Source organism: Oncorhynchus masou, chromosome 31 (assembly GCF_036934945.1).
Source record: "Oncorhynchus masou masou isolate Uvic2021 chromosome 31, UVic_Omas_1.1, whole genome shotgun sequence".
Classification (NCBI taxonomy): domain Eukaryota; kingdom Metazoa; phylum Chordata; class Actinopteri; order Salmoniformes; family Salmonidae; genus Oncorhynchus; species Oncorhynchus masou.
Genome location: NC_088242.1, coordinates 14,313,090 through 14,327,350, shown reverse-complemented (window position 1 = coordinate 14,327,350; position 14,261 = coordinate 14,313,090). Strand labels below are relative to the sequence as shown.

Below are 14,261 nucleotides of genomic sequence, written 5' to 3'. Positions count from 1 at the left end.
AGCAATAATAAGACATGACTGACTAAGCCTCAGCGGTTTAACTAAGGGACAGAGCTGATAACTGTCTGTGTCTCAAATATTCCCCATATTTCATATATAGTGCACTACCCTATGGACCCTGGTCAAAACTAGTGCACTATAAAGGGAATGGGGTGCCATTTGGAACACAAAGGCTGTTATGTTCCACCTCAGATGAGATTAAGACCCATTCACATGGGTATTGTGCAGCACACATGGCTGAACATTGTTGAATTGTTGCAGTTTTTTCCATGTCTTTTTTGTTTTATTTAGCAATAGTGAAAACTTCTTCGGGATCGGTGTCCCTTCCACGGGATGGTTGAGCTAACGTAGGCTAATGAGATAAGCATGAGGTTGTAAGTAACAAGAACATTTCCCAGGACATAGACATATCTGATATTGGTAGAAAGATTACATTCTTGTTCATCTAACTGTGCTGTCCAATTTACAGTAGCTTTTACAGTGAAAGAATACCATGCTATTGTTTGAGGAGAGTGCACAATTTTGAACATGAACAGTTATTAATAAACAAATTTGTCACATTTGGGCAGTCTTGATACAAAATGTGGACACCAATGCAATGGTTCATTGGATCAGTCTAAAACTTTGCACATACACTAATGCCATCTAGTGGCAAAATTTAAATTGCACCTGGGATGGAATAATACATTATGGCCTTTCTCTTGCATTTCAAACATGATTGTACAAAAAAATATAAAAGAACAGTTGGTTTTTTCTTTGTATTATCTTTGACCAGATCTATTGTGTTATATTCTACTAAATTCCTTTCACATTTCCATAGACTTCAAAGTGTTTCCTTTCAAATGGTACCAAGATTATGCATATCCTTGCATCAGGGCTTGAGCTACAGGCAGTTAGATTTGGGTATGTAATTTTAGGCAAAAATAAAAATAAAAAAATAAAAAGGGGGCTAATCCTCAAGAGGTTTTTAAAAAAAGGTTGATTGTTAGCCAACTGTAATCTATATTTTTCTATAATCTTTTTTTCCCTTGCAGTAACCTAATTTCCATTTACTTCAGTATGTAATAGGTATATAATTGAAAACTGTCAAGGAAGCTGTTTTAGAAACATTGCCTCCTCTCCTCTGTTGCAGTTTAATTTTGTTGGGAAGCTGTTGGGTCCACGGGGCAATTCCATGAAAAGATTACAAGAAGAAACAGGAGCAAAGATGTCCATCCTCGGAAAAGGATCCATGAGGGACAAAGGAAAGGTATGATGACAACACCTCCTGGGAATGTAGTCCCTGACTGTCTGTATGTTTTCACCTTCAATTTATGACCTACTGTATGATGTACAAAACCTGTTTTGGTTTGTTTTTACCTTTATTTTGACAGGGAGTTATGTTCAGACCAATGTCTCGTTTTCAACTAAGCCATGCAGAATACAAAAATACAGGCATCAAGTACAAATACGAAATGCAATCAACAAATAGGAAATACAAAGAAAAAATGAAATAAAAACAAAACACAAGCCTATAAAACAAACATTTTCCAAACATGTTTTACATCTTTGGCCTCCCGAGGGGCGCAGTGGTCTAGAGATTCTGGTTCGAGGCCAGGCTCTGTCGCAGCCGGCCGTGATTGGGAGACCCATGGGGCGTTGCACAATTGGCCCAGCGTCGTCCAGGTTAGGAGAGGGTTTGGCCGTCAGGGATGTCCTTGCCCATAGTTCTCTAGTGACTCCTGTGGCGGGCCAGGCGCATGCACACTGACATGGACGCCAGGTGTACGGTGTTTCCTCCAACACGTTGGTGTGGCTGGCTTCCGGGTTAAGCGGGCATTGTGTCAAGAAGCAGTGCGGCTTGGTTGTGTTGTGTTTTGGAGGACACAGGGCTCTCGACCTTCGCCTCTCCTGAGGCTGTACGGGAGGTGCAGCGATGAGACAAGACTGTAACTACCAATTGGATACCACAAAAATTGGGGAGTAAAAGGGGGTTAAAAAAAATAAAAAAAACATCTTTAGAATTTTCTGAATGAGGCTCAATGACATTCATTGCATAAAATATCCTGGTATTTTGTCAAATGCTAGCCTGATGCACAACATGTTTAATTGAGAGGTCAACCTTAAATGCATTCAAATACAAAATGATGAAAGTAACTGTGCCACAGTATGTCTGCATGTTAACGCTTCTATAGCCAAGACAAATGTAATAGGGCTTTACGTATAGAGAGCATTTTGCTTTCCAGCCAGGCTATTCATTCTCACTGACTCGTGGTCCCCTGAAACCAGCCTTATCTGAGGATCAACACCGGCCTAGAGAACAAAGTCAAAGGTCTGGGTGGTCCAAGTAGCTCACTCAGGACATTACTGGAGCTTCAGTAGGTCACAGTGTACAGCAGCTGACTAATGTTACACAGATATTGTTAGACCTGGACACATGAATACACACATCTATAGAGGATGATAAAACCAGATATTGTTAGACCTGCACACATGAATACACACATCTATAGAGGATGATAAAAACAGATATTGTTAGACCTGAACACATGAATAAACACATCTATAGAGGATGATAAAAACAGATATTGTTAGACCTGGACACGTGAATACACACATCTATAGAGGATGATAAAAACAGATATTGTTAGACCTGCACAAATGAATACACACATCTATAGAGGATGATAAAAACAGATATTGTTAGACCTGGACACATGAATACACACATCTATAGAGGATGATAAAAACAGATATTGTTAGACCTGCACACATGAACACACACCTATAGAGGATGATAAAAACAGATATTGTTAGACCTGCACAGATGAATACACACATCTATAGAGGATGATAAAAACAGATATTGTTAGACCTGGACACATGAATACACACATCTATAAAGGATGATAAAAACAAATATTGTTAGAACTGAACCCATGAATACACACATCTATAGAGGATGATAAAAACAGATATTGTTAGACCTGGACACATGAATACACACATCTATAGAGGATGATAAAAACAGATATTGTTAGACCTGGACACATGAACACAAACATCTATAGAGGATGATAAAAACAAATATTGTTAGACCTGAACACATGAATACACACATCTATAGAGGATGATAAAAACAGATATTGTTAGACCTGAACACATGAATAAACACATCTATAGAGGATGATAAAAACAGATATTGTTAGACCTGGACACATGAATACACACATCTATAGAGGATGATAAAAACAGATATTGTTAGACCTGCACAAATGAATACACACATCTATAGAGGATGATAAAAACAGATATTGTTAGACCTGCACACATGAACACACACCTATAGAGGATGATAAAAACAGATATTGTTAGACCTGCACACATGAATACACACATCTATAGAGGATGATAAAAACAGATATTGTTAGACCTGGACACATGAATACACACATCTATAGAGGATGATAAAAACAAATATTGTTAGACCTGAACCCATGAATACACACATCTATAGAGGATGATAAAAACAGATATTGTTAGACCTGGACACATGAATACACACATCTATAGAGGATGATAAAAACAAATATTGTTAGAACTGAACACATGAATACACACATCTATAGAGGATGATAAAAACAGATACTGTTAGACCTGGACACATGAATACACACATCTATAGAGGATGATAAAAACAGATATTGTTAGACCTGAACACATGAATACACACATCTATAGAAGATGATAAAAACAGATATTGTTAGACCTGAACACATGAATACACACATCTATAGAGGATGATAAAAACAGATACTGTTAGACCTGAACACATTAATACACACATCTATAGAGGATGATAAAAACAGATATTGTTAGACCTGGACACATGAATACACACATCTATAGAGGATGATAAAAACAGATATTGTTAGACCTGATCACATGAATACACACATCTATAGAGGATGATAAAAACAGATATTGTTAGACCTGGACACATGAATACACACATCTATAGAGGATGATAAAAACAGATATTGTTAGACCTGGACACATGAATACACACATCTATAGAGGATGATAAAAACAGATATTGCTAGGCCTGGACACATGAATACACACATCTATAGAGGATGATAAAAACAGATATTGTTAGACCTGGACACATGAATACACACATCTATAGAGGATGATAAAAACAGATATTGTTAGACCTGGACACATGAATACACACATCTATAGAGGATGATAAAAACAGATATTGTTAGACCAGAACACATGAATACACACATCTATAGAGGATGATAAAAACAGATATTGTTAGACCTGGACACATGAATACACACATCTATAGAGGATGATAAAAACAGATATTGTTAGACCTGGACACATGAATACACACATCTATAGAGGATGATAAAAACAGATATTGCTAGGCCTGGACACATGAATACACACATCTATAGAGGATGATAAAAACAGATATTGTTAGACCTGGACACATGAATACACACATCTATAGAGGATGATAAAAACAGATATTGTTAGACCTGGACACATGAATACACACATCTATAGAGGATGATAAAAACAGATATTGTTAGACATGGACACATGAATACACACATCTATAGAGGATGATAAAAACAGATATTGTTAGACCTGGACACATGAATACACACATCTATAGAGGATGATAAAAACAGATATTGTTAGACCTGGACACATGAACACACACACATCTATAGAGGATGATAAAAACAGATATTGTTAGACCTGGACACATGAACACACACATCTATAGAGGATGATAAAAGACCTGCTGAACTGTACCACCTCAGTGATGGAAAAGGAGAACTGTGTTCTCTAACACCCTACACAGTGGACACTTTCATTCTGGTAGCTGTCAGAGTTATTGAGCAAAAACTTCTTTCTACTGAGTATTGAAGCTCTAAATGTTTTACGTTTAGTGAATGTTGCCCCCTTACATACTGGCATTTGGTACTTAGAGAATGTACAATAGTCAAAGCCTTTTATGAGAGGTTGTCTTCATTTAGATTGTCCGTTATTTGAGACATACTGTACAAGCACGTCATGGAGTTATCTCCTGTATTTGTTACATTTCACATTTTCTTATGTCTTGTGTAGACGACCGTCAGTATCACCATGGATATGCACACAGTAAACATGCCTATAAAACAATACACCCGTTGTTACTATTGTCAGTGGTGAACAATTGACATTGTAGCAAGGCAATGATGATGCCTTTGAGTAAACATGTTTTGCTCTTTTTGGAACCAAATCAAATGTCCCTTCTTTATGAGCACAACATTGCAATAACCTTGCAGACACGTTTACAATTGATTTTATATGAAGTGAGCGTGAATAGAAAGTCTGAGGGAAGGAGGTGAATTGGATTGCGAAAAGCTCACATCTGATATGCTCTTATTGCAATGTAAACATCCTTGCAACATATTTTTTTTCACCTCAACTCCAACAATAGGATAATGTATGAATACCCTGATGATTATCTTGGACTTGATCCATCGTTTTGACCACAATTGAAATTGACAGCCTTGATCTGCATTTTTCTGGTGGTTTTTCCATGGCAGCGCTCAGGAAAGCTGGCCATGCAGGAGGCCACCCTAAAATGTCAACATACACAATGTTTACTGTTCTTGAGACTTGATTTGAACACAGATGTATGTATTCAAATGAGATGCTGCTTCTTGCCTTAATACTCAACAGTTTAACATCTCTCCGACTCAAGTCTGCATTGATGCATGCGAAGAGTAGATTTTGAAAGATAACATCAAGGCATAATATCTCCACACTCATCAGTCCCTGTGTATAAACATGTTGGTTGTGCTTGGTTGTAAGATCATTTCAGCTCCTCAACAGAACTTCACAGACATTTTTATTTCATATCTAATTTGATTATTGAGGCTGCACTTGCATATTTTTGCATATATTACCCAGAACAGATCCAGTATCAATTGGTATATCTCCAGATCAGTTTATTTTGAAAACTTCATATCGTGTGTACAGCAGAGGTGTACTGATTCTCAAGGTGAATATTTGAGCATGCATATATTTGCATAAATAATTATCTTGGGGAATTTCAGACAATCCAACTGACCCTTGTTTGAGTCATGTAATACAAACGAATCTGATTTTTATTTATCTGTTATTTTACTAGGTAAGTTGACTGAGAACACATTCTCATTTGCAGCAACGACCTGGGGAATAGTTACAGGGGAGAGGAGGGGGATGAATGAGCCAATTGCAAACTGTGGATTAATCTTGAGCAAATATAAATGAATCAATGTTTTCATCAGTATTGACGTCTATTGCTTTGAACTGAACCAATTGGAAGGACAAATTTTACATACAGTATTTTATGGAAATTATAAATTAGCCCGATTGAACACAAATGAAGGCGGGTCTACAAACCACATGAGAGTTTTACCAGAGGAGATGGCTGCCGTTTTACGGTTTGCTAACCAATTGTGCTATTATGTGGGGGGGTTTCCGGGATAGTTGTAAACTATTTTGTTCATAATGTTTCTGCAACCATATCTTACGGCAGAAAAGAGCTTCTGGATATCAGGACAGCGATCACTCACCTCGGATTAGACAAAGAGCTTCTGGATATCAGGACAGTGATCACTCACCTCGGATTAGACAAAGAGCTTCTGGATATCAGGACAGCGATCACTCACCTCGGATTAGACAAAGAGTTTCTGGATATCAGGACAGTGATCACTCACCTCGGATTAGACAAAGAGCTTCTGGATATCAGGACAGTGATCACTCACCTCGGATTAGACAAAGAGCTTCTGGATATCAGGACAGAGATCACTCACCTCGGATTAGACAAAGAGCTTCTGGATATCAGGACAGTGATCACTCACCTCGGATTAGACAAAGAGCTTCTGGATATCAGGAAAGCGATCACTCACCTCGGATTAGACAAAGAGCTTCTGGATATCAGGACAGCGATCACTCACCTCGGATTAGACAAAGAGCTTCTGGATATCAGGACAGCGATCACTCACCTCGGATTAGACAAAGAGCTTCTGGATATCAGGACAGCGATCACTCACCTCGGATTAGACAAAGAGCTTCTGGATATCAGGACAGTGATCACTCACCTCGGACTAGACAAAGAGCTTCTGGATATCAGGACAGCGATCACTCACCTCGGATTAGACAAAGAGCTTCTGGATATCAGGACAGGGATCACTCACCTCGGATTAGACAAAGAGCTTCTGGATATCAGGACAGCGATCACTCACCTCGGATTAGACAAAAAGCTTCTGGATGTCAGGACAGCGATCACTCACCTCGGATTAGACAAAGATTTCTTCAACAACAACAACAACAACAGCAGCAAGCAGGACTCAGACAATATTCTCCAAACAACCTACAGGGCAGAAATCCCAATTATTCGCAAAAAGGAGCGACAGAGAGGACAAAGAGCCGGATGCCTCGTCCGGACCCGCAGAAGACAACTAGGAAAACTGCCGTTACCGTCAGTATTACTCAACAACGTGCAAAATCATTGGACAATAAACTAGACGAGGTACGATCACGAATATCCTACCAACAGGACATAAAAACTGTCATATCCTATGCTTCACGGAATCGTGGCTGAATGACGACATGGATATTCAGTTAGAAGGATACACTCTGCACCGGCAGGATAGAACAGCACACTCCGGTAAGACGAGGGGGGGGGCGGTCTGTGCATATTTGTAAACAACAGCTTGTGCACGAAATCGAAGGAAGTCTCTAGATTTTGCTCACCTGAAATTGAGTATATTGTGTTAAACTGCAGGCCACACTACTTGCCTAGAGAGTTCTCAGCTATACTTTTTGTGGCTGTTTATTTACCACCACAGACAGATGCTGGCACTAAGACCGCACTCAGTCAGCTGTAGAAGGAAAATCACTCACCCAGAGGCGGCGCTCCTAGTGGCCGGAGACTTTAATGCAGGGAAACTTAAATCAGTTCTACCAAATCTCTATCAACATGTTAAATGTGCAACCAGAGGGAAAAAAATTCTAGATCACATGTACTCCACACACAGAGACGCGTACAAAGCTCTCCCTCGCCCTCCATTTGGTAAATCCAACCACAACTCTATCCTCCTGATTCCTGCTTACAAGCAAAAATTAAAGCAGGAAGCACCAGTGACTTGGTCTATAAAAAAAATGGTCAGATGAAGCAGATGCTAAACTACAGAACTGCTTTGCTATCACAGATTGGAACATGTTCCGGGATTCTTCTGATGACATTGAGGAATAAACCACATCAGTCACTGGCTTTATCAATAAGTGCATTGAGGACGTCGTCCCCACAGTGACTGTACGTACATACACCAACCAGAAGCCATTGATTACAGGCAACATTCGCACTGAGCTAAAGGGTAGAGCTGCCGCTTTCAAAGTGCGGGACTCTAACCCGGAAGCTTACAAGAAATCCCGTTATGCTACACCGGCTCTGACGCTCGTCGGATGTGGCAGGGTTTGCAAACTATTACAGCCTACAAAGGGAAGCCAGTCGCTAGCTGCCCAGTGACACGAGGCTACCAGATGAGCTGAATCACTTCGAGGCAAGCAAAACTGAGGCATGCATGAGAGCATCAGCTGTTCTGGACAACTGTGTGATCACGCTCTCCGTAGCTGACGTGAGTAAGACCTTTAAACAGGTCAACATACACAAGGCTGCGGGGCCAGACGGATTACCAGGACGTGTGCTCCAGGCATGTGCTGACCAACTGGCAGGTGTCTTCACTTATATTTTCAACATGTCCCTGATTGAGTCTGTAATACCAACATGCTTCAAGCAGACCACCGTAATCCCTGTGCTCAAGAACACAAAGGCAACCTGCCAAAATGACTACAGACCTGTAGCACTCACGTCCGTAGCCATGAAGTGCTTTGAAAGGCTGGTAATGGCTCACATTAACACAATTTTCCCAGAAACTCTAGACCCACTCCAATATGCATACCGCCCAAACAGATCCACAGATGATGCAATCTCTATTACACTCCACACTGCCCTTTCCCACCTGGACAAAAGCAACACCTATGTGAGAATGCTGTTCATTGACTACAGCTCAGCGTTTAACACCATAGTACCCTCAAAGCTCATCACCAAGCTAAGGATCATGGGACTAAACACCTCCCTCTGCAATGGGATCCTGGACTTCCTGACAGGGCGCCCCAGGTGGTGAGGGTAGGTAGCAACACATCTGCCACGCTGATCCTCAACACTGGAGCTCCCCAGGGGTGCGTGCTCAGTCCCCTCCTGTACTCCGTGTTTACCCACGACTGCATGGCCAGGCACGACTCCAACCATCATTAAGTTTGCTGACGACACGACAGTGGTAGGCCTGATCACCGACAACGACGAGACAGCCTATAGGGAGGAGGTCAGGGACCTGGCCGGGTGGTGCCAGAATAACAACCTATCCCTCAATGTAACCAAGACTAAGGAGATGATTGTGGACTACAGGAAAAGGAGCATCGAGCACGTCCCCATTGTCATCGACAGGGCTGTAGTGGAGCAGGTTGAAAGCTTCAAATTCCTTGGTGTCCATATCAACAACAAACTAGATTGGTCCAAACACACCAAGACGGTCGTGAAGAGGGCAAGACAAAGCCTATTCCCCCTCAGGAAACTAAAAGGATTTGGCATGGGTCCTGAGATCCTCAAAAGGTTCTACAGCTGCAATAACGAGAGCATCCTGACCAGTTGCATCACTGCCTGGTACGTTTTTTGCTCAGCCTCTGACTGCAAGGCACTTCAGAGGGTAGTGCATACGGCCCAGTACATCACTGGGGCAAAGCTGCCTGCCATCAAGGACCTCTACACCAGGTGGTGTCAGAGGAAGGCCCTAAAAATTGTCAAAGACCCCAGCCACCCCAGTCAGACTGTTCTCTCTACTACTGCATGGCAAGCGGTACCGGAGTGCCAAGTCGAGGACAAAAAGGCTTCTCAACAGTTTTTACCCCCAAGCCATAAGACTCCTGAACAGGTAACCAATGATTACCCGGACTATTTGCATTGTGTGCCCCCCCAGCCCCTCTTTTACGCTGCTGCTACTCTCTGTTTATCATATATGCTTAGTCACTTTAACTATACATTCATGTACATACTACCTAAATTGGCCTGACCAACCAGTGCTCCAGCACATTGGCTAACCAGGCTATCTGCATTGTGTCCCACCACCCGCCAACCCCTCTTTTTATGCTTCTGCTACTCTCTGTTCATCATATATGCATAATCACTTTAACCATACCCAACTGTACAGTGCCTTGCGAAAGTATTCGGCCCCCTTGAACTTTGCGACCTTTTGCCACATTTCAGGCTTCAAACATAAAGATATAAAACTGTATTCTTTTGTGAAGAATCAACAACAAGTGGGACACAATCATGAAGTGGAACGACATTTATTGGATATTTCAAACTTTTTTAACAAATCAAAAACTGAAAAATTGGGCGTGCAAAATTATTCAGCCCCTTTACTTTCAGTGCAGCAAACTCACTCCAGAAGTTCAGTGAGGATCTCTGAATGATCCAATGTTGACCTAAATGACTAATGATATATATAAAATACAATCCACCTGTGTGTAATCAAGTCTCCGTATAAATGCACCTGCACTGTGATAGTCTCAGAGGTCCGTTAAAAGCGCAGAGAGCATCATGAAGAACAAGGAACACGCCAGGCAGGTCCGAGATACTGTTGTGAAGAAGTTTAAAGCCGGATTTGGATACAAAAAGATTTCCCAAGCTTTAAGCATCCCAAGGAGCACTGTGCAAGCGATAATATTGAAATGGAAGGAGTATCAGACCACTGCAGATCTACCAAGACCTGGCCGTCCCTCTAAACTTTCAGCTCATACAAGGAGAAGACTGATCAGAGATGCAGCCCATGATCACTCTGGATGAACTGCAGAGATCTACAGCTGAGGTGGGAGACTCTGTCCATAAGACAACAATCAGTCGTAAATTGCACAAATCTGGCCATTATGGAAGAGTAGCAAGAAGAAAGCCATTTCTTAAAGATATCCATAAAAAGTGTAATTTAAAGTTTGCCACAAGCCACCTGGGAGACACACCAAACATGTGGAAGAAGGTGCTCTGATGTCAGATGAAACCAAAATTGAACTTTTTGGCAACAATGCAAAACGTTATGTTTGGCATAAAAGCAACACAGCTCATCACCCTGAACACCCTATCCCCACTGTCAAACATGGTGGTGGCAGCATCATGGTTTGGGCCTGCTTTTCTTCAGCAGGGACAGGGAAGATGGTTAAAATTGATGGGAAGATGGATGGAGCCAACTACAGGACCATTCTGGAAGAAAACCTGATGGAGTCTGCAAAAGACCTGAGACTGGGACGAAGATTTGTCTTCCAACAAGACAATGATCCAAAACGTAAAGCAAAATCTACAATGGAATGGTTCAAAAATAAACATATCCAGGTGTTAGAATGGCCAAGTCAAAGTCCAGACCTGAATCCAATCGAGAATCTGTGGAAAGAACTGAAAACTGCTGTTCACAAATGCTCTCCATCCAACCTCACTGAGCTCGAGCTGTTTTGCAAGGAGGAATGGGAAAAAATGTCAGTCTCTCGATGTGTAAAACTGATAGAGACATACCCCAAGCGACTTACAGCTGTAATCACAGCAAAAGGTGGCGCTACAAAGTATTAACTTAAGGGGGCTGAATAATTTTGCACGCCCAATTTTTCAGTTTTTGAATTGTTAAAAAAGTTTGAAATATCCAATAAATGCCGTTCCACTTCATGATTGTGCCCCACTTGTTGTTGATTCTTCACAAAAAAATACAGTTTTATATCTTTATGTTTGAAGCCTGAAATGTGGCAAAAGGTTGCAAAGTTCAAGGGGGCCGAATACTTTCGCAAGGCACATACTACCTCAATAAGCCTGACTAACAGGTGTCTGTATATAGCCTTGCTACTCTTTTTTCAAATGTCTTTCTACTGTTGTTTTATTTCTTTATTTACACACACACACACACACACACACACACACACACACACACACACACACACACACACACACACACACACACACACACACACACACACACACACACACACACACACCTTTCTTGGCACCATTGGTTAGAGCCTGTAAGTAAGCATTTCACTGTAAGGTTTACACCTGTTGTATCCGGCGAAAGTGACAAATAAACTTTGGTTTGATGCACATGTATTTCTTGATGCATGTGTATTGTGTCTTCCTGTCCTTCTTGGGTCCACACACATCACAGCGCTTCTTGTTGCTACCGGCTGCAATCTAGAATGATGATAACACTTAGTTCAGGAATTTTACTAACATCTCACTCACTCACATATATAATTACAGCAGGCCAAGGTAGGAGAGTCAGACACACACACATTCAACAACATCACTCACACTTACTTCCGGTATTGGAGTTGTAGGTTCTGTGTGTTGGGCAGATGGGGCACCAGCATCCTCCTCCTAAATCCTCCTCACGATGGCTGCAGAAGCTGGGGTCCTTGGGTATGTTGCCCCCTTTGGATTAGAGGTCTTACCAATGCCTTGCCCAGCTCCTCGAGGAAGAGCCGTCTCGTCTGTAACTTTCCTCTGTTCCAATCTGGGTTCTATGCCGTTCTGAAGACAAATTAATTTGTACGCCGAGATGTCTAAGATGTTGAAGAATATCACAAGTGACCAGTGTAGGGTTCTTCTTTTGCAGCTGTAGCCAGTAACCAGCTTGTCTAAATTGTCCACCACTCCTTTTGTGGCATTGTAATCCATTATGATTTCTGGTTTTTGATGTTCCTGGCCACAGAGCTCGCTCGAAAAACACACCTTCCCTCCAAATTAGTACAGTCCAGAATGATGTTCTGGGTGGTGTCTGGGATGAATAGTTCAAAAGAAGACTTTATGTCCTGTGCATGAGAAACCACCATCCGCATCGGCCCTGGTTGCATCCTTATCACATTGGCAGCCATGCGGGGTGGCTCATTCCTTGGGCAAGAAGACCACTCAATTTCATCATTTTCGACATCCCTATTTCTCCTCCTGCAGGCTGCTGATGAGCTGGTTGCTGACGGGCAGGTCCTGGGGCTGGTTGCTGACGGGCTGGTCCTAGGGCTGGATGAGGGTTAATCTCATCCTCTTCTTCCAACTCACTGTCATACTCTGAATTGACAGAGACATGATCCTTATTTTTGGAAAATTCTTCATCTTTCAAAATGGAAGACGCTCCTTTCACACTAGCTTCTCTCTCTGGAAAAATTATTTCGAAGGCCCTCAAAGCAGAGATTATTTTTGCCATACTGATTGATTGTGGTAAGGAGCCACACATGCAAAGCTATTTATTTGTTCTGTCCCTCCACCAATTTGCACCTGGCTGGTCGAGAGTGTGGGAAAATAGATAATTTTCTACAATATATCGAAATAATGTACCGAAACAATGTATTGTAATAACATTGTGCAGGTTCCCACACAACAGAGGGTAAAGAGTGTGAGGAAAGTGGGAGATGGGTTATTGGTGCTATGTTGAAACAGCAGGCCTAGGGAGGAGGAAGACAGAGTGAAGGCAGAGGGCAAACCTTTTTGTTGAATTTTTACTTGTTTTCACCTACACACACACTTTTCCACACTTTTATTACTGCTGGGTCCAGTGGACCTGAATACCAGATATGTCAAATGCATGTGTGCACAGTGTGCACTCAATGAGAATGTGTTCTTTTACATGTTCTTCACAGATAATTAGGCAAGGCCAATGAGTCTCAGCTTGAAAAAATAAACATTGAAAATGGGTCCCACAGACCCGAAAACCACACAAGAGTTAAGAATGATAGAGGCCACTGTGTTCTTGGGGACCTTCAATGCTGCAGAAATGTTTTGGTACCCTTCCTCAGATCTGTGCCTCGACACAATATTGTCTCGGAGTTCTACGGACAATTTCTTCGACCTCATGGCTTGGTTTTTACTCTGAAATGCACTGTCAGCTGTGGGACCTTATAAAGACAGGTGTGTGCCTTTCCAAATCATGTCCAATCAATTGATTGACCACAGGTGGACTCTAATCAAGTTATAGAAACATCTCAAGTAGATCAATGGAAACAGAATGCACCTCTCATAGCAATAGGTCTGAATTCTTATGCATTTATTTTTAATTTTTAATAAATTTGCTAAAATAAAAAATGTAAAATATTTCAAAGGTTTTCACTCAGTTATTACGGGGTATTGTGTGTAGATTGAT

The 14,261-nt window shown here is 41.4% G+C and overlaps 1 protein-coding gene across 4 annotated transcripts in view; it reads left to right on the top strand.

Moving 5' to 3' along the window:
• Window positions 1-14,261, top strand: part of LOC135523474 (KH domain-containing, RNA-binding, signal transduction-associated protein 2-like) — a 142,532-nt gene that overhangs the window by 60,896 nt on the left and 67,375 nt on the right. For all 4 annotated transcript variants that reach the window (XR_010452832.1, XM_064950171.1, XM_064950170.1 and 1 more), the window contains exon 3: window positions 1,133-1,249. Coding sequence is in view for 3 of the 4 variants with exons in the window: in XM_064950171.1 (XP_064806243.1) it covers window positions 1,133-1,249 (117 nt within the window). In the remaining variant the exon portion in view is untranslated. The remainder of the gene's footprint in view (window positions 1-1,132; window positions 1,250-14,261) is intronic.